Source organism: Mya arenaria, chromosome 12 (genome assembly GCF_026914265.1).
Source record: "Mya arenaria isolate MELC-2E11 chromosome 12, ASM2691426v1".
Lineage (NCBI taxonomy): Eukaryota > Metazoa > Mollusca > Bivalvia > Myida > Myidae > Mya > Mya arenaria.
This window is the reverse complement of record NC_069133.1, coordinates 27,980,870-28,001,775: the sequence shown is the minus strand read 5'-3', so window position 1 is coordinate 28,001,775 and position 20,906 is coordinate 27,980,870. Positions and strand designations below refer to the sequence as shown.

General features: G+C 35.0%; 1 protein-coding gene across 6 annotated transcripts in view; it reads left to right on the top strand.

Annotated features, from left to right (window-relative positions):
• Positions 1-20,906, top strand: part of LOC128210355 (mucin-5AC-like) — a 37,605-nt gene that overhangs the window by 16,316 nt on the left and 383 nt on the right. For 4 of the 6 annotated variants that reach the window (XM_052914652.1, XM_052914650.1, XM_052914647.1 and 1 more), the window contains 11 exons: positions 103-228; positions 586-717; positions 12,740-12,856; positions 14,374-14,409; positions 14,646-14,729; positions 15,150-16,139; positions 16,642-16,767; positions 17,333-17,464; positions 18,887-19,093; positions 19,332-19,457; positions 19,834-19,965. In XM_052914652.1, the coding sequence (XP_052770612.1) occupies positions 103-228; positions 586-717; positions 12,740-12,856; positions 14,374-14,409; positions 14,646-14,729; positions 15,150-16,139; positions 16,642-16,767; positions 17,333-17,464; positions 18,887-19,093; positions 19,332-19,457; positions 19,834-19,965 (2,208 nt within the window). The remainder of the gene's footprint in view (positions 1-102; positions 229-585; positions 718-12,739; positions 12,857-14,373; positions 14,410-14,645; positions 14,730-15,149; positions 16,140-16,641; positions 16,768-17,332; positions 17,465-18,886; positions 19,094-19,331; positions 19,458-19,833; positions 19,966-20,906) is intronic. The other 2 variants (XM_052914648.1, XM_052914653.1) reach the window with 2 other exon arrangements.

The following is a 20,906-nucleotide window of genomic DNA, read 5'->3' as shown; positions in this document are numbered from 1 at the left end:
TTTTCATTAAAATTCATTTTGCCTTCTACCTACCTTGCAGTTCTGTGGACAATAATAATATTCATGTCATTTGAGTTTAAATGAAATTCTCTCGTTGTTCAGCTCCATGTGAAGACAAAAAAGACAATTGCATTTCGTACGGTCGCTCCGCATGTACAAACGATGCCTATGTTGCATTTATGCGAAACAACTGTGCAAAGTTTTGTGGATTCTGTAATGACACAAACAGTAAGCGAGTTTTTTTAAAAAAAAATATTTTTTTTTCTTCCAAAAATGACAGCACATTTCCAGGAATTTTATTCTTCATTGAAACTTTCTTAACTATTATTATTCAAGAAGAGTACGTGTACCACTACAGCCGGCGCGATAGGATGATGGCCAAGGAGCCACATTAATTAAATGATTATAACATGAATAGACTAAATTAAACCGGGACTGCTGATTTCCTATGTACTCTGTGATTCCGTATGAAGTCTTTTTCTAAGATTAATTCACGTAGACAATATTATATATGATTTAAAGCATAGCTTATGCTATAAGAAGATAGCAAGAGCATGTCAGTGGTAAAACAACCGTTTGCATCAGGTGGGGTTGAATGCAAAGACAGGAATCCCCTGTGTGGCCAGTATGACACTGGTGATCTGTGCACCGACCCGCAGTATGACGCCTGGAATTTGGAGAACTGTATGCTGTACTGCAAGGTCTATCCCTGTAATGGTTGGTATCAATTTGTGTTTACCTAGGTATTGCTCAGTCGATCAGTAGTGTTTATAATTGCAACGCTGGACAAGCAGCTGGAGCATACCACAAATGACACAGTTGTTGAATTATTTGTTATACAAATTAATATGAGCATGAATTTGGGGGTTGGGTTATATTGTTACGAGGCTACGGTTGATGTGTAGATATGCGAGTAATAATTTACCGGTAATTTTAATTATGGTTATGATGTTATGCATATTTGTACAGATATTTTAAAGCCTGAATGCATATTATTTTGTTGTAAAATACACACATTATTGTTATTTTGTACATTTACAAACATATCTTACATGATCTTTTTAATGAATTCTTTGACATATTAACCCCTTAAGCTTAGAATAATGTAGATGCTTTTGGCTACTGATAATGATAGAATGCATGTTTCATTTCATTGTATTAGACGCTAAGCCATGTTTTTAACCAAGTCTGAATCCACTAAACGTCGATATCTTTATTTGATTGAAGTTCGCCATATTTCGAGTTTATAGACTCCTATAATGGCTTATAACGAGCCAAACAAAACAGCAGTGCAACATATTCGTCTGCATTATAAACTTGTCCTACAACGAAAATTTGAAACCAGAAACTTCCGTAACTAAATAATATTTTACCGTGATACGACTAAAGTTTTATTTATAATTAAATATAAAAAAAGTTTCTGTTGAGGATTAAATTGAAGTACCATTTCACACTATGCTTTTTATTATTGTATTTTAATTGTTTCAGGGACCATCACGACGCCGACTACGCTATGAAAAAATGTATTCACCAAAAGCGTGGCCATAGAATAACGTGCATTTAAAGTGTATGCTTTCTATTTTTAGCATTGAAATAAAAACGTCAACATGGTGTACATATAGTATGCTGTTAATAGACAGATTTATTTTCATTTTACATAGAATATCAAGTTCATTTTGACTAAATTCAAGATGCTTTCTTACTTAATGTCTGTAAGTGCATCCGATTTCGTAAACCATTTTAACCCCTTCACTTACTTAACGTTAAAGGGACTGTGTCACAGAGTGGCACCAAAAAATATTTTTTTCTGTAACGAATCTCAGGTGAATTATTTAATAGAATGTGTTACGCTTTGCTATCATAATTGTAAAAAAAGTACCAAAATGTAAATAAAAATGTGTCGGAGACCGGGTTCGAACCCGCGTCGCCAATATTGAAGTCCAGTGTCTTACCCACTGAGCTAATAAGGATTACACTAATTAGGTGACATAATTAAGCTATACACCTACCTCGGAAATATCACGTGATAACACCGACTAGCCAATCACGCATAAGGAATGATTTCTACCTGGTAGACATACCCAGTAATCTTTTTTAATGGAAAAATACCAAATAACTGCTGAACCTAAATAAATTGTAAACTATGGTACTTCAGTTAGTAAGTTTCAATGCACTGTACACATCGATGCCAAGTTAGGGTCATTTTTCGACAATTTTCTCCCCCCCCCCGCTATTTTATCATCTGTGAGACAGCCCCTTTAACCATTTCTTAGGTGGAGTTCCAACATTTCATAAGCGATAGTATGAAACGACGCACTTGCAGATTGTATGCAACGATTTTTATTTTTTAATTTAGTTATTTTGATTGACGTTAAGAACAAACAACAAATGACAACAGGCGTCTACATTTATTTTCGATAACGGACCACCAAAAAAGTAGTCCCTTCAGTTGTGTGTGTATGTGAGTGTGTGTAGACTTGTGCACGCGTGTTCGTGCGTGTACGCTAGTATGTTCGCGCGCGCGTGTGTGTATGTGTGTGGCTTTTCCGACTTTTCTTATACCAATTAATAAGGTATAACTTCCATCGCTTTATATAACTGCAAAATGGTCTAAGGTTTCAAATACTTCTCTACATCGTACATCTAAATGACAGCATTTCGTCTACACCATCTCAACATATCATTGCAGAATGACACAATGTGTCCATCATACCTTCAAATTGACTTCAGAGTGACAGCAATGTGTATACTCAATCTGCACTCCACTTTATATTTCCATTAAACTGAACACTTACACAACATATCCACTCCATCGCTACATTGAGCAACAGAGTTACAGAATAATTACGCGCAATCTCTAATCTGCAAAGTGTACACTCAATCTTATACCATGTAACGGCAGAACATTACAACTAGTTCACTGAAGCTCTACACTGCCCTACTGCATGTTTACATTGAACTGAATATATATATATATATTTATTGTATATAACATGTAACAACCATATCGCTTCACTGTACTAAGGAATAATAGCATGTGTCCAATCTGTTTTCCAGATTTGTGTCCGCTCTATTTTGTCATATGGCACACTGATTTTACTTAATCTATACATAGAAATGCAAAAAATCACAATGCATCTAGGTTCACTACATTTCTACATAGAAATAATGAATTACATTTATATGTCCTCATTGTATTTACATAGAATTCGAGAAAGCTAGCAAGGCGTCTACTCTATATCTACATTATTCAGCAAGATAACACAATGAGTATATACCATCTCAACCTGAAAAAATGACCGCAGTGTATCCGGTTCATATGTACCGACAACAATCTGTCGACAGAATAACAGCACTTTGTACACTCCATTTCTACATAGAACTTCTAAAGTGGCACCATTTATCAATTTAAGTGTCACAAACGGTACGGTTTGATATTATTTCGTAACTGGTCAAACCAAGTACTATACTAGATGGACACCTTGACACTTAAACAATATAAGGAAAAGAAATACTGGGTGAGCACATGTGCAGAAACCTTTGCGAAAATAACATATAAATATGCATACACATGAAAAGCGTGTTCCCTAAGTCTAAGACAAGTGACTTTTTTACGTCATAGGTCAAACCAAAGCCTAGGACACGAACATTACATATCGGGGACTTCCCCGCTGCGCACACGTACAGAAACGAATGCGCAATAAAAGTATTTATAACCTCAGGCTATATTTATTCGTACGTTAACAACCGTTGACCTTATTTCGTCAGAGGACAAACCAATATTGCTCAACATTGACACCCGACCTTGACGTGAACGGAACAAGACCTCCACGATGTGGATAACAGTTATCAATGACAGCCCTTAACAAGCATTCTCTAAGCCAGAACCATCTTGATGAAAACAAGGTAAGAAACACATTAAATGAACCAAAATTTACTCCACGTATTTAGCGACTTCCTGCAAATGAATAAATCTTGCCAAAGCGACAGTGCTTACAGGTCGAATGGACAGACACAGCTCTACAAACTATGTACTGAGTCAGTATAATTTCGAAGGGAAGCCCGCTAATGTTTCAGAAAGTATATGGATATATTAATTACATTATAAGAATGTCACATTCGGCATCTATAGTATTACTCATCGCAGATATTTTCAAAGATTTTGAATGTTCAGCTGAAGATCTGTATGTAAACGCAATGCCCTTAGAACTGATAATAAAGGTTATAAGGTTGTCTAGAGTCGAGACAATCATGTACCTGTATATTCCATTGCATGATATGCGCTTGATAGTGAAGGATTACTTGTTTAGAAAAATGGCTATACTTCTAATTTTACAGTTGTTTTTTCTTGTACCACAAAGAATTGATGGGCAATTCAACATTCCAGCGACAGCGGCTGTGATTGACCCAAGTAAGTTGGTACAATGATCTACTTATCATGAAACTAAGGTAAGGGTCAACTTAAATCTGTCCTCGTTTCGACTCCTACGACCCAGGTAGATTAAAAAGAGTCGATAAAGTGGTGTCTTTAAAAAAATAGAGACAACTTGTGTGTATACTGTATACAGCCACGTAATCATCATTCGAGATGGTCATTATCTCTAAATTATTATTGGCCGTGCAAAGGAACGCTTTAACTATCATCAAAGCGGTTTTAGATATCGTAGTGCCGATTTATCCGCAACGCATATTTCGTGCTTAACTTGAAAAAGGGGACATGTTAAAATTTGTGTATTTTTTTTTTTAAATATAATTTTTTAAACTGATCGATTGTACACTGTGTGCACGGATTGTTTTAACTTGCCTTGCTACAATCTAACTGGTAAAAAAGAAAACAGCTTGTCCGTGTTCCAATGATTGACTTTACAAATACATGTACACAATATTAAACCTCAAAGCAAAAATCAATGTTTCATAAATGTTGTGTTAAAAACAGCAACATATGCTTATATTAAAAACAGCAACATTTGCTTATGTTAAAAACAGCAACATTTGCTTATATTAAAAACAGCAACATTTGCTTATGTTAAAAACAGCAACATTTGCTTTGTGAGATAATAACATATATTTGGTATTTCTTAACTAATGATTTTATAAAGCTAGGAGAAATGGGATATGAATATACGAATGTGGATATTTTGGCATTTTGTTCACACGGCGATAATTGTGGTGTAACAAACTGCTAATTTCCGAACTGTGTAGTATGTATAAACCCCAATGTTTAGCCATAGCCGTTCCCTGAACAAGAATTTATAATTATTTGAATCTCAGTGTGTTAAATTGTATATATCATCTACGTTTAAGTGCTAAGTCGTGACTTTTAAATAATATTTTTTTCTACATTAAAATACTAAATTGCTTTCATTTTAACCTTTTAGTTGTTTATTTACCATGCAATTTTATAAGCAATTTTAAGGGCCTTCCACGGTGCTGAAGTGGTTGGGAAGAAAAAAATAAGCGTTTCAAAAGTTTATGTTTTATTAAGTTGTAATGAACGACTGTTTTCTGGAATAAGACATGTATTGTTTTGGGGTAGTAAGGAGTTGACCAAATTTTACCAAAGTTGATTTTATCAGAGTTTGGGGTCAGAAAATGTTTTTTAAATTTTTCGGATAGTTCTGTCCACATTATAACTTTGTTTTTGTGTCAAAATGTTCCAGATTACCTTATCAACGATGTCTTATGGGTGTTTGATGATCTTTTCAAATAATAAAGTTATTCGATAAAATAATGATTAAAAGATGGATTAATTTTATTTTCATTGTTCCAAAAATGCAAATATATTTCTTAAAATAAATGCAATAACCACAAAGCCTAAGACATTGTTGTTTGGGTAGTCCTGAGAGTTTTGAAGCAAGATCTTATTCATTTGGTTATAACACATTTTAGAAACAATGTAAATGTGTTTTGATTGGAAACACTAAGTTGTGGTCCTACGAAAGACTTTTGCACTGTAAAAGGCCCATCACACACTATTGCACTGTTTTTACCAATAGTCAAGTTAATTAAGATTTGTATTTCAGAATGTTTAACGTTTTGTATATTGTCTTCATTTTATTTTGGATATTACAAATGGTGTCTTTTATGTTGTATTTTTCTGAACATTTTTATCAGTTTCAACTGCTCAGATGTTATAGTGAATATCTCTCACGGGTAGTGATGAAACGATTATCGAGTACAATCGATAAATCGTCGCTGACAATGCTAGGTCGGCGATAATCGATAGTGGTTGTCCAAAATCGATGTCGTTAATGTTACTTCTGGAAACTACGTATTGTTTTTTGCTTTGTGATAAAAGTCGAGTAAATGCCAATTTTCTTTCCGGTAAATTCTTGTTGAATTCATTTGAAGTTTAAAACTTAAGCTAAGTTATTAAAGACAGAAATTTACATACTGTTACAAAAAGCATGACTATAGCATCACACGTACTGATTCCAGGTTAAACCATTTCAATGATCATGATTATACTATGTATAAAGAATGTATTCCATACTGATATTATGAACTTTCGATTATTGTCCGATAGTAAATGGAGACCGATTTTCAAACACTAATCACGGGTATGGTTATTCAATTAATTTTGCACAGCCGATACATTTTTTTTCTGTTAAAACTTTAAGACTCGATTAAAACCAATACAACCAACTTAAGTACAAAACCCCCTCATATTAAGCAGCACAGTAAACATACAAATGCCTTAGTGTATATTAATGCTACATTCCGATATGTCAATTTCAGACTGTGTGGACAAGATACCCTCATGCTGGAATCTGCCGGATGATAACTGCAAGGCTCCATATGAGGACTGGGCAAGAGAGTATTGTGGCAACAGGTGTGGCTACTGTAAAGGTATGTCATGCAAATAGGCTGATCTAGAGGTTGGCGAACCATGGAAACTTACCACATAACAGACTTGACACATGATTATTTTGGGATGTGAAGGGATGATGTCGTACACACACGTCGCCCAAAATAGCAACTAATACTAGTGTTCGTGCGGTCCTATCGTGTTTCAAAGTAAGATGTCAGGTTAGCGCACTCGCGTCTAATCAATGCGGTACGAGTTCGAAATCCGGCCTGGGCGCATGTGAATTTGGCTTGTTGTGACCAAGTCACGTGGGGTTCCACATAACAAAAGAGCACAATCTCGCGTATCATCATGCCACGAGAGAGATGAATACAATGTTTTAATAACTTGATTCACAATCACTGTTCATTTGATGTGTTACAGTAGGTTAAAGCCTTAAAACTAAAGTAAGATTTAGTAGTAGATGTAGAAGGCCACTTTGACATAAAGCATTGACATCTTTAACCAAAGGAAATACACTTTAGTCTAGAGTTTGAAAGGAAAAGTTAGTTGAGCCTGTAAATATCAATTAATCTCTGTCAAATAGGCCGGTAAATTGCATGTAACTCATTATTTTTAAGATTTGTTTTTGTAAAATCGTATTTTTTATAAACGTAACATTACCAGGCCTGCCAACTCCGGCCCCAGCATGTGAGGACAACCTTCCCAATTGTGCCGACTACGACATCTCTGTATGCTCCGACACCAACTATCGGTCATGGGCAAACCTCAACTGTAGATTTTTCTGCCGCCTTGAGTTCTGCTCCGGTACGACGGTTTTATTGTTACGGTAAAATTAAGGGCACACTTACATGTACTCCTGTCAACAGAATAAACTTCACAATATTGACAAAACTATAAGGGTCATTCTTAACTAAGTCTTTTTTAATTTTATCCTCTTTTATCATAAATTTCTGCATTTCAAACTTACTTTTTCTTATGACCCTCATAATAATGCATCAAACAGTAATACAACAGTTACACAGAACGAAAAATCACTACGACCCGGTCTCTAGTAAGGGTAGCCAAGCCAATTGGTGTGTTACGTTGTAAAAACCATGCAGTTAAGAGATATATTTTACAGGGCCCAACGTCCCAGGTATTTGCTTCAGTAATTAGTGTCATTATAGAACTAAAACTATCGCAATCGTTGAGAGGAGATCCATGAATAACACTAGTTACCTTTGCCGTAGCCATGTTTACCTAGCAAACTAGCCATCTACACACAACAAACTAACTTGATCCTACTCCATCAGAAAACAAATTCAGACTACTTACTCTCAGTAAAACCTCGCGTTATATACCTAAAGACGAGCCTATTTGAACACATCTTAGGGGTATCACCTAATAACTTCCGGTATATAAACTGACTATTTTTCTCTATTCTCAATTCAAAATGACCATCATAGAATATCTCGAATGAGAGACCTAAATAAAATGTAATTCTCAAAACATTAAACACTAGTAAACTTTCTGACTCCTTCTCATAAAGATAAGTTTATCAAATTACACTCCCTATTGTAAACAACTGACTAGTCCAAAGTCTGACTTTCCTAAAAGCGTCCGAAACAAAAAAAATGAATTAATTAATTAATGAGAAGTTGGATTGAACTAAATCGCCATTTATGGTATTATTCATGAGTCTGCTATATATTTATAACCAAAGAGACTAATGAACACATTTGTATTACCCACAAATAATTCAGAAATATATCGGTGTATTAACTGTATCGGCGTTACCCAAGCAACGAAAGACGGATGTGACATACAACTAATAGTTTCGCCACACTGCTATTATGTGTTTATGTTAAATGAAAAGCAATCTATTGTTCTTAATCCACAGCTGAACAGATACAAGCTTCAGAAAGCAGGACAACAACGATTGCACCCGAAGGTAGGCTAGATGGTATAGAAATTTAATTGTTCCATTGCACATAAAGGTAGGCTTAGATTGTATAGAAATTTAATTTTGCTATTGCACCTAAATGTAGGCTTAGATGGTATAGAAATTTAATTGTACCATTGCACCTAAATGTAGGCTTAGATGGTATAGAAATTTAATTCTACCATTTGCACCTAAAGGTAGGCTTAGATTGTATATAAATTTAATTGTACCATTGAACCTGAAGGTAGGCTTAGATGGTATAGAAATTTAATTGTACCATTTGCAACTAAAGGTAGGCTTAGATTGTATAGAAATTTAATTGTGCTATTGAACCTAAAGGTAGGCTTAGATGGTATAAAAGATTAATTGTACCATTGCCCCTGAAGGTAGGCTTAGATTGTATAGAAATTTAATTGTTCCATTGCACCTGAAGGAAGGCTTATATTGTATAGAAATTTAATTGTACCAATGAACCTGAAATTACGCTTAGATTGTATAGAAATTTAATTGTACCAATGAACCTGAAGGTAGGCTTAGATGATATCAAATTTAATTGTACCATTGCACCTGAAGGTAGGCTTAGATTGTATAGAAATTTAATTGTACCAATGAACCTGAAGGTAGGCTTAGATGGTATACAATTTAATTGTACCATTGCACATGAAGGTAGGCTTAGATTGTATAGAAATTTAATTGTACCATTGCACATGAAGGAAGGCTTAGATGGTATAGAAATTTAATTGTACCAATGAACCTGAAGGTAGGCTTAGATGGTATACAATTTAATTGTATCATTGCACATGAAGGTAGGCTTAGATTGTATAGAAATTTAATTGTACCAATGAACCTGAAGGTAGGCTTAAATGATATAAAATTTAATTGTACCATTGCACCTGAAGGTAGGCTTAGATGGTATAAAATTGAATTGTACCATTGCATTTGAAGGTAGGCTGTATATATGGTCCAAATAGTTCATTGTAACGTTGCATCTGAAGGTTGGATGCATAGATGGTCCAAATATTTCATTGTAACATTGCACTTGACGGTAGGCGGCATATAGGATCTAGATAGTTCATTGTAACGTTGTAATTGAAGGAAGGCTGCATATATGGTCTAGATATTTCATTGTAACTTTGCACCTGAAGGTAAGGTACAAATAGGGTCTAGGTAAGTCCTTGTAACGTTCCATATGGAAATAGGCTGCAAAGATGGTCTAAATATGTCGTTGTAACCTTGCACCAATATGCAACTTAATGTCGGATTCATAGATAGTTGTAACATTGCTTTCCCTCTTGATAACTTACATTTCGTCTGTTTGTAATTTAAAAAAAGATGTATGTACATTTTAGTTTGACGTAACCCCCCCCCCCAAATATATGATGAAATAAATCATTTAAAAACGCATACATCACTGAATGTGTTCGCCAACTAAATATAATTATGTTATGTACAGATTGTTTCGACAAGGTTGACTGCAGACAGTATGACATGTCCGTTTGTGGGGACCAGTATAAGTTGTGGGCCAGTGAGAACTGTCCTCTACATTGCGGGACTTGTACAGGTATGTTAAGTTCGTATGTGTGGACCAGTATAAGTTGTTGGAGAGGAAATATTTTCCTCAATGTTGTGGTATTTGTAGAGGTATAGCATTTCCATGTGCGTGAAGCAGTTTAATGTTTCGCAAAGGGAAAAATATATATTATATATGGTTAAATGAATAAGCAATATCAGTTCGTTTTAAATTAATCTTATACACATTGTTGTGTGTTCTTGTGTCTGAGCCTATACACCGATTGCTACGTGAATTAGGTCACCAATCAAGTGTGGTTTTCTTTAATGTCTAACATGTACATATTTTATTGGATAACAACATGCATAGCTATCACTGACATTTACCCTTTAAGGCGATTTGAATATATCAGGATGCATTGTTGACGATTGGCATTTTAGAACAAAATGTAGTTTTGCGGAAAGTATCGTTTGTCAATGTCCCCGTACTAGACAATCATACAGTGAACCTTAGGTTTAGCTGCATTCAAGTATCAGTAATTACATACCGTTCATTTATGCAGCACAAACGTTATGTCATTGCTGTTCTTTCAGGTGTTACAACGCCACTTCCCCCTTGTGTGGACACAATCCCTAACTGTAAGGACTACCCTCTTTCAACCTGCACCGAACCCAGTTTCAAATTGTGGGTGGAAGACAATTGTCGCAAGTACTGTGGAATCTGTGAGTAATTGATACTTTTCCTATACATATGAACATATATAAACAGATTACCGATTTAATAGTTTTATAAAATTCCAGCAAAAACATAATGTTAGTATAACGTTAACGTTGTGTGAAGGTTGTGATACGTTAAAATAACGTTGTCGCAACGTTGTCACAACATAAGTGCCAATATCTTTTTTTACCGCAATCCACTAATTATTAATCAAATTATGAGTAATGGAATAATTAATTTAAGGCAAGTATCTTATAATGATTTGCAAGTATTAAAACGATAATGATTTTTTAGTGATGAGACAACGTTATGTTCACGTTTTATTAACCTTGCATGATGACTTTAAGAGGCTGTTTACGTAGTTTCCTAAAACAAAAGAAATTGTCATAACATTGTGACAACGTTGTCCTGGTCATATATCTAGCGTTCTGAATCATGCACTTTATATTGGTCAAGCGGACATATGCAAGACGTTAAGTAGTCAGAATAACTTTAAATCATCATGGTGGCATAAATCTAACAGTAACATGCGCAACGTAAATTCATCAAACAAGGTAATACATTAACCGCTATGTTTGTGCTTATATTGTTTCTATTGTTTAAGGCAAACGTTTCTTGGTTTATTTTGTTTAACCCACCCACCAACCCGTAACAACGTTGTATCAAGGTTTTATTTGGTTGCCAAAATAACCTTGCTACAACGGTGTGAAAACCATACATTTTAACGTTAGGACAGCGCTGTACGAAGGTTGTGAGTTGATTGTTAAAAGATGCTTTTACAACGTTGAGAATACCATGCATCATAACATTGAAATAATGTCTGAAGGTTGCGTATTTGTTGACAAAGTAACGTTTTCACAGGATTAGAAAACCTCCACATTCAAAACGTTGTAACAACGTTATGGCATAACCCTGGACAACGTTAGCCGTAACGTTGCAGCAACGTTAAAGCTTTGTTGGGATTCAGACCGCCATGTACAAACGTTAAGCATGTATCATTATCGAGGTTTTCGGATTCAACATGGTCGAATTTATAAATTACACATTATAACATTTATATTGAAAAGTTCATAATTTTCTTCTAAAACAATCACTAATACTAGCTCTCCTATTTCGCCTCTGATATAGTTATATTGTATCAAAGTTTAGATAAGGTAACAACAGAAAAATAAATTTTCTGTATGAGAACCTTTTTAATAAATGTACAACAGTACCATTTGTTTTATACTATAACCTTTTCTCCTATTCCTTACCGACCTTTTTTGCTTTATCAGGTTCCCCTCAATCAGCCTCACCTCCGCCACCAGGAAAGAGAAACCATGGTGACACACGCTTTTGTCACTATTTCATTTGAAACGGCCAAAAAATGAATAATATTTCTTTGTAAAGGAATTATCCTTTATAATGTTTTGAAAGCCGTATTCACTAGAAACAATAAACATATGACTTCTCAGCTACATCTTTTTCAACATGTATTTTCAATTTCTTTATTAAGAGTTGTTTAAACAGAAATGAAAGTACAGTCGAAACCCGTTGGTTCGAACTCGCTTGGCTCGAATTAATCGCAGGCTCGAACCTGATGTAAAGGGCCGATTTCTTTATACTTAAAGTTTACATGTCTTTTTGGCTCGAATGTTCCAAGGCTCGAAGTATTTTAGCTGATCCCAGGGAGTTCGAGCAAACGGGGTTCCACTGTACTCAAGTATATGCTTATAAATAATACCGTCCTTCACAGTTATAACAAGGACAATATGAACAAACAACTGTATCTGTATCTCAGAGGGACAAGACTTAGCCCGAGACCGTCGTCAATTCCACGGTTCCCACCACCACCAGGGTAGCTCAAACGACTGCTGGGATAGCAATGCTCAAAACTGTTCAGCAATACCGACACTAGGTACCTGTGCGATATTTGTATATGCAGCTAAAAATGCTATTTTTGAAATGTTCGAGGGTTATAAAGGAAATATTAAAAGTGTATGGTAAAATACCAGTTAACATGATTAGCCCCCAGAAAACTTCTGTTTACACTGGCGGTTCAAACATATATTGATTTCGAAATTTAATGTTCGTGTACTAGTAATTCGTGCTGTTGTCTTGCGACGTTGTTTGTCTCTCGCTGAGAGTCTGATTACAGTTCATTATTATGTTTTTGAACAGGGTGATCTTCTTTTTTTAGCTTCAGAGTTTATTCTGAAGATTTTTCCCTATAGTTCCGTTTGTATCATATATCTAATGTCGCTTTCACACTTCCGATCTGGTCTTGTAAAATCAAGTGAATTAAAATCAAGTGAATTAAAAAAAAAACAGTTATACTTAACAATATAAGCCTGTTCACGAAAATTAACACGACCAAGGGTCCATCGAAATTCGTATTCTTTTTCTTGTAAAATAAAATGTAATTTTGCACATAGAAAACAAGAAAGTTGTAAAACATTATTACGATTTTGAAGATTTATCACATTTTGTTTTTGCATCGCTATGATTTTCATATTTGTACAAAAAAGAGGTCTTTGAAGGTATTAGAAGGTGTGTGAAACATAGCAGTTTTTATTCTACACCAGGGTGTATTTTTAAAGATTTAATTACTTATATAAAATCTCATAAAGATTATGGAGGTATATTTAGCTATGACACATGTGATTTGTTTATCACGTGGCTACGTCTTAGTATGTCGTGGCGAGGAACTACTATCTCGTCCCGACGACTTAGTTATGTCTCGTGGCAACAACTAAGCTATTTCGTGACCACGTCTTAGTCATCTCGTAACCACGACTAAGTTATCTTGTTCCAGCTATTGAGTTATGTCCAGGCCACGACATAGAGGAATAATCTCTTGGCCTAAAACCTATTTTGTTATTTTGTTATCTCATGGCCATGACATTGCTATCACGTAGCCTAAACTTAGTTATCTCGTTCGTAAAAGTTTGTAATTTCGTGACCACGACTAAGTTATCTCGTGGTCACGACTAAAATTTATCCTTGCCACGATTTAGTTATCTTTTGGCTACGACTTAATAATCTCGTGGCCACGACTTAAATTTAACCGTGCCACGATTTATTTATCTTTTGGCCACGACTTAATCATCTCGTGGCCACGACTTAAATTTATCCTTGCCACGATTTAGTTATTTTGTGGCCACGACTTAATCATCTCGTGGCCACGACTTTGTAAGTTCGAGGTTCCTCATGACATTCTAAGTCGTGGAAACAAGTTATAACGTTAAAGGTACGACAAAACGACAAAGTATTGGCCAAGAGATAACTAAATTGTGCGAACGAAATTGTGGTAACAACAAACTATAACATGGCTATGGCATTAGAAAAAAACCCGACATGTCTAAACACATGCTTATACTAGTATAAATGAGCATTTCTGCTACAGTTTATGACTAGTTTCTGTGTTCTTTTCAGCAGAAGTGCTGTCAACGGCGCCAGCTTTCGAAATCGGTATACTTTATGCTTACATTCTGACAAGCGCAAATAAAATCTAATTTACATAAAATACATTTTTGTAATGGAAATGAAAAAAAAATCAACGAACATAATCATGTTAAAAGTGTTCAATTTATTTTATTTAAATGTGCATAGTTTGTACAGCTCAAAATGTATAACCTAGTAATCATAATTCGTAACTAGATTAGTTGATATAGCATATTATTCATTAATGATTTATTATATATTAGCTTCAGAGTTTCCCGGTAGTGAGTTTAAGCCACACCCAAAACCAGATCCTAATTGGGATTCTAAACCTTCAACGACTGCAGCACGTGAGTAGAATTCTGACACACAATTTGAGCAACAAGAATATAATTTTTGTATTGTTCAAAGGTCACCAAAGTATGACAAAAAAGAAAAGAAAACTAATATTCCATATATTAGTTTGATAACAAGAGTTTAAACTTGTAAATATTTCAAAGGACCAGTTTGCGATACAAAAAAGCAAACCCCTGATAAAGTATGCTGATACTCGTTTTTCAAAGCTTCAACCCGAAAAACACGACTGGAGTGACAACGCAACCTTGCCAGTATGATGCAACGTGATAACTGATATCTAAATGTTTGTTAATAATCTGATAAACTGATGTTTGGCTATCGAATAGTCGTATGATTAATTTTAATTGGACCAGATCTGTTCTGTTGTACTTTTATAATTCCTTCTGAACTTTTCTCATTTCATTTCAATTAAGCTTCAACACAAAAACCAAAACCACCAACAGAGAGCCCAATAGTTTCATCGTCAACCTCCACATCAACGGAAGTCTCATCGCAACCAACAGATTCAGTTGTATCTTCCCCAACGTCTCCATCGACACAAATCCAAACGACTGCTAATGTTAAAGTCAGCCCAGAAGTTTCATCTTCATCGAATACAGTTTCTTCCTCTCCTTCGACTGACCCTAGTCAAGCTACTATCGGTTCTACTTCTCAACAATCTGTGGATAATTTGACTTCAACCACATTAGATTCAACGATCCCATCGACGGCGAGTACAACAGACTCATCCATTTCTTCTTCAACCCCTCAACAAGTAACGCAACCGTCCTCTACGGCCATAGAGCTGGACACTACCACGACAGGTTCTGCTACGCCTCAACCATCAGTAACTGCTTCAACGAAAAACTCTTCATCACCAACAACTCATAAGCAATCAATAACAACACAAACACCATCTTTATCAACAGATTCTACAATAACAAGTTCAATAGAAGTATCATCGACCTCCTCAACGGCGAGTACAACAGACTCAACCATTTCTTCTTCAACCCCTCAACAAGTAACGCAACCGTCCTCTACGGCTATAGAGTTGGACACTACCACGACAGGTTCCGCTACGCCTCAACCATCAATTACTGCTTCAACGAACATTTCGTCATCATCAACAACTCATAAGCAATCAATAACAACACAAACACCACCGTTATACACAGAGTCTACAATAACAAGTTCAATAAATGTATCATCAACTTCAACTTCTACAATCCCTCTTATCACTAATACGACTTCCGAACCATCACCTGTAACCTCTTCTACAACGATTACAACTCTTCCTACTGTTTCGTCTACACAATCAACACAAACAGCATCAACACCGCCTTCAAAGTCGACACTTGTAACAACGACACTTTCACCGACAGAAATAACAACACAAAACAGTACGGCAGTATCCACCACATCTGGTAAAATAATTTTCATTCTTAAGACACAGCTAGACCGAATTTGTCAAAAATTCTTAAGTATTTTATTTCATTTGGCAAAATTACTTACTTAAATATGAGTTTATAAATAAAAAATGAGCTCAAATAGTGTTTTCTTTACACGGCTGAAAACACTTAAAAAAACAAAATTACACAGTTTATTCCGAATCAAACGGATCAAAAATAGTGTGTGCTGCGCTCCAGACTGTTAAGACTTAAGATGTTTCGAGAAATTTGCACCAGAGTCAAGGCATCAAGTTTTTGTTGATCTTTCTTTCTTTTCAACAAATACCGCATTTTAGTTATCTGCAACAAACGTTGTCGATAAACTTTCTTTAACAATCAACACTTACACTAATTCATGAATTGTTACTTAAAATGATTGTTGTAACTACAATAATACTTTTGCCTTCTACATAATTTGCAATTATTTCAAATAAAAAATATTGATGTCATTGGAATTGGAATTCTTCTTTTATTGCAGCTCCATGTGAAGACAAACGAGACAACTGCATTTATTTAGGTCGCTCCGCATGTACAAACGATGCCTATGTTGCATTTATGCGAAAGAACTGTGCAAAGTTTTGTGGATTCTGTAATGACACAAACAGTAAGCGAGTTTTAATAAATTGGCAATTTACCCAAAACGATGTTTTTAGACAATTTATCAACAACGACTTTTCTGTTTCACCTTAAACAAACATTTAACTGTGCAAATATTTTCAGTTCCACTCAAAGTAAGAGTTCCCTGCTTTTAAAAACGTTAAATATACTTATTGCTTTCGATAGTTCTCCAGACTGCATTAACCTTCTATTAAAGCTGGTATTTTACCAGGTGTTTACAGCTGTATAAGGTCACTCTGAATGTTGTTACAGTTTTTTTGGTCAGTGGTTCCTAGTTATCTTTGAATATGTCTTAAAGATTGTTAACAGTAGAATACCGCTTAAGCCAGTATCTAAGGTGTGGCACTTTAATTTCATTGCTTTCAATATGAATTGTCTTAATTAAGCCGGAACTGCTGACTACATTCCTTGAAACAAATACGTGCTTCCGGATAATCTCGTTCCAAAATGATTCTCGTTAAGAAAATTTGTGAATGCTATAAAACAAAGTTTATGCCAGAAGAGAGAAGGTAGCAGTCGAATGCCAATAATATAGCAAACGTTTAAATCAGGTGTGGTTGAATGCAAAGACGCGAATCCCCAGTGTGCCGAGTATGACAGTGGTGATCTATGCACCGACCCGCAGTATGACGCCTGGAATTTGGAGAACTGTATGCTGTACTGCAAGGTCTATCCCTGTAATGGTTGGTATTACTTGGTGTTTATTAACCTGTGTAATGTTGTGTAATGTTCCGTGTTTCCAGTTTTAGTCTGATTGCTAAATCGATCAGTAGGGTTTCTACCATTGTAGAGTAGAATAGCAAACAGTTTTTGATTTGTTTGTTACACAGTGTATTATGAGTTGGCACAGCTTATGCTGCTTGTATACATGCAATGAAAAATTAAACTGAAATTGTTACTATGGTTAAAGCTGCACTCTCAAAGATTGGGCGTTTTGACAACTTTTTAATTTTTTGTCTTCGAACGAGCCAATTTTTGCAAAAATCCATAGAAACCAGTTATATAAGACAGCTGACAAAAAAATTAGATCGCAGATTTTTATATTTAGGTTCAAAAATTGATGTTTTATGCATTTTTCTTAAACCGTTAGTAACGGTTTAAGCCACAAAACAATAATTTATGAACGGAAATATGAAAATCTACCATCTGATTTTTATCAGCAATCTAATACCATTGGTTTACAGATATTTTCGCAAATAATTGCTCTTTCCAAGACAAAAAATAAAAAAAGTGGTTAAAATGGTCAATCTGTGAGAGTGCAGCTTTAAGCCGTAATGCATCTTTGTGCAGATATCTTTTTTAAGCCCGAATGCTCTATTCTTTGTGGTAAAACACGAAGTATTGACAAACTTATTTCACATTACATTAACATTTTGAATTTATACATTAATACATTAATCCTTGTGCTCAGAAAAATATTGTGATGGTATTAACGATAAAATTGTTAATTGAACATAACAACAAAGAAATAAACACTTTTTAACTAATAGGTCATAGACCAATGTGGCCGAATGTTGCACCAAAAAGGCGGTAAATGCAAACATGCATTCATTTTTATCAATCTAAATTGCAAACAAATAATATAAAAGAAATGAAAACATGTTTAAAGGCCCCTTAAGTTTTGATTATTCAAAACATTAAAACATATAAATGTGTTTGCATATATGCGGTTGTAATTACTACTTTGCTACCAAGTCTACAAATAAGATATAAAGAAAATTAGTTTTTTTCTGAAAATCAAATTATGGTGTATCTGCACGTATTATTTCAAAAACCAGTAAACCTGTTCTTGAACCATGTCCGATAACAAGGCGTAAAACAACGTTACACTATGGATATCTTCCTTGATGGACTAGCAAAATAACCAGCTCAATACAAGTATCATCGACTTCTACAACCTGTCTTAAAGCTATAACGACTTCTGAATCATCATCACCTGTAACCAATTGTACCGCGGCATCAGCTGTGACTACAGTTTCTTTCTCACAATCAACACAAGAATTAGCAACATCATTTTTAAAAGGCACTAGTTAAAATAACGTCACTCTCAACGACCGAAATAAAAACAGCAACCACCACTAATCCTACAACATCATCGATTACAGAAGCAACGAATTCTTCTTCTACGAATGCCGTTTCCTCCACGGAAACAACTGTAAGAGCCCAACCAACGGTACTAGCAACCACAGGAGACACCCAAAAGCCACATGGACGTTCTACCGCTGTAGTTACTACACATGGACATGGAAACAGCAATACTGGTCATACAAATAATGCTCATACAAATGATAATTCAACATCCACCACATCTGGTAAAACGATTTTCATTGTTAACACCCAGAGTTAAAATATTGTGTTTTTGAGGATCTTCCTATGTTTTCAACATAAAATTATACGTACATATATCGACTATTCGTTTACATGCACTTTAATGTGTTAATTGTTTCTTGTTGTTATTAAAATGTTGTTTTGCTTCTTACCTTGCAGTTCTGTGAACAATAATGATATCCATGTCATTTGAGTCTAAAATGAAATTCTCTTGTTGTTCAGCTCCATGTGAAGACAAAAAAGACAATTGCATTTCGTATGGTCGCTCCGCATGTACAGATGTTGCCTATGCTCCATTTCTAAGAAAGAACTGTGCAAAATTTTGTGGATTCTGTGTTGATCCAAACAGTAAGCGATTTAAAAATAGCATTTTACCAAAAAATGATAGCGGCTTTTCAGGCATTTATCATCAGCGTATTTTCAGCTTCAGTTGGCTGATGATTTGAATTTTGCATCTACATGTACTTTCCACTACAGCTGGTTTAAAATGCTGTGTTGCGGCTGTAAAAAGTCGTCCTCATTGAAACTTTCTTAACATTTCTTGAAAAAGAATTCATGTACCGCTTAAGCCGGCGCGAAAGTATGATGCTTAAGGTGACACTTAAATTAGATTATTTCAATAGGAACAGTCTTATTTAAACCGGGACTGCTGATTTCCAACTTTGAATGAACTCTGTGATTTCGTATGATCTCATTTTCTACAATGATTTCACGTGTATATCAGGTGTGGCTGAATGCAAAGACCGGAATCCCCTGTGTTCCCAGTATGACACTGGTGATCTGTGCACCGACCCGCAGTATGAAACGTGGAATTTGGAGAACTGTATGCTGTACTGCAAGGTCTATCCCTGTAATGGTTGGTATTACTTGGTGTTCACCTTTGTTTACAGTTTTGTTTTTATTGCTCAGTCGTTCAGTAGGGTTTAGTACTGTAGATTTATAATTGTAACGCTGGGCAAGCAGCTGGAGAATAGCACAAATGGTACAGTTGTTGACTTATTTGTTATACAGTGTATAATGAAGTTGAGATTTTGGTTGAGAAACACTACGGTTAACTTATTTGTAATTCAAAATATGAATTGGTGTTTGGTAATACATGTACTGTAAAACCGCTTAGGTTCATTAGTTTGCATGAGATGAATAATTAACCGGTTATAGTTTTTGTTGTTCAGCTGTTATGCATAATTTTCTACATATTTTCTAAGCCCAAATGCTATTTTCCTGTAGTAAAATCAAGATATATTATTTTGTAAATCCAATGTTATTTTGCATTATTTTACATTTAGAATTAACATTAACACATTGACCCTTAAGAGTAGAATAATCTAGGTGGTATTGGCTATTGATAATGAAAACATTTAAAAAGTCACTTAAACTAGTTTTGGAACGTGTCTGATAATATTAGACGTTAAGGAACGTTACACTGAAGATATCTTTCTCTGATTGAAGATATCTATGTTTCCAGTTGATATAATAACTTATAACGAGCCAGACGAAAGAGAAATGCAACTAAATTCTACAATGTTTTCGTCTCTATTATGAACTGATCCAAGAACGAAAATTTAAAGATGCACTCTTACTCCCAAATACGATTTACCACAATTAATAATATTCTTTTAAAATTCCAAAAATGATGAATAAATGTCGAAAACAACTATTCTTATGAAGGATACCGAGTTTGATTTGAAAGAAATGAACATAAAACACGGTACTTCTACTTTATGAGACTATAGTACACCATAGTAAATATTTTAGCATTCACTAATCATTTAATATTTTTGCGCTTTCTGTTATTAC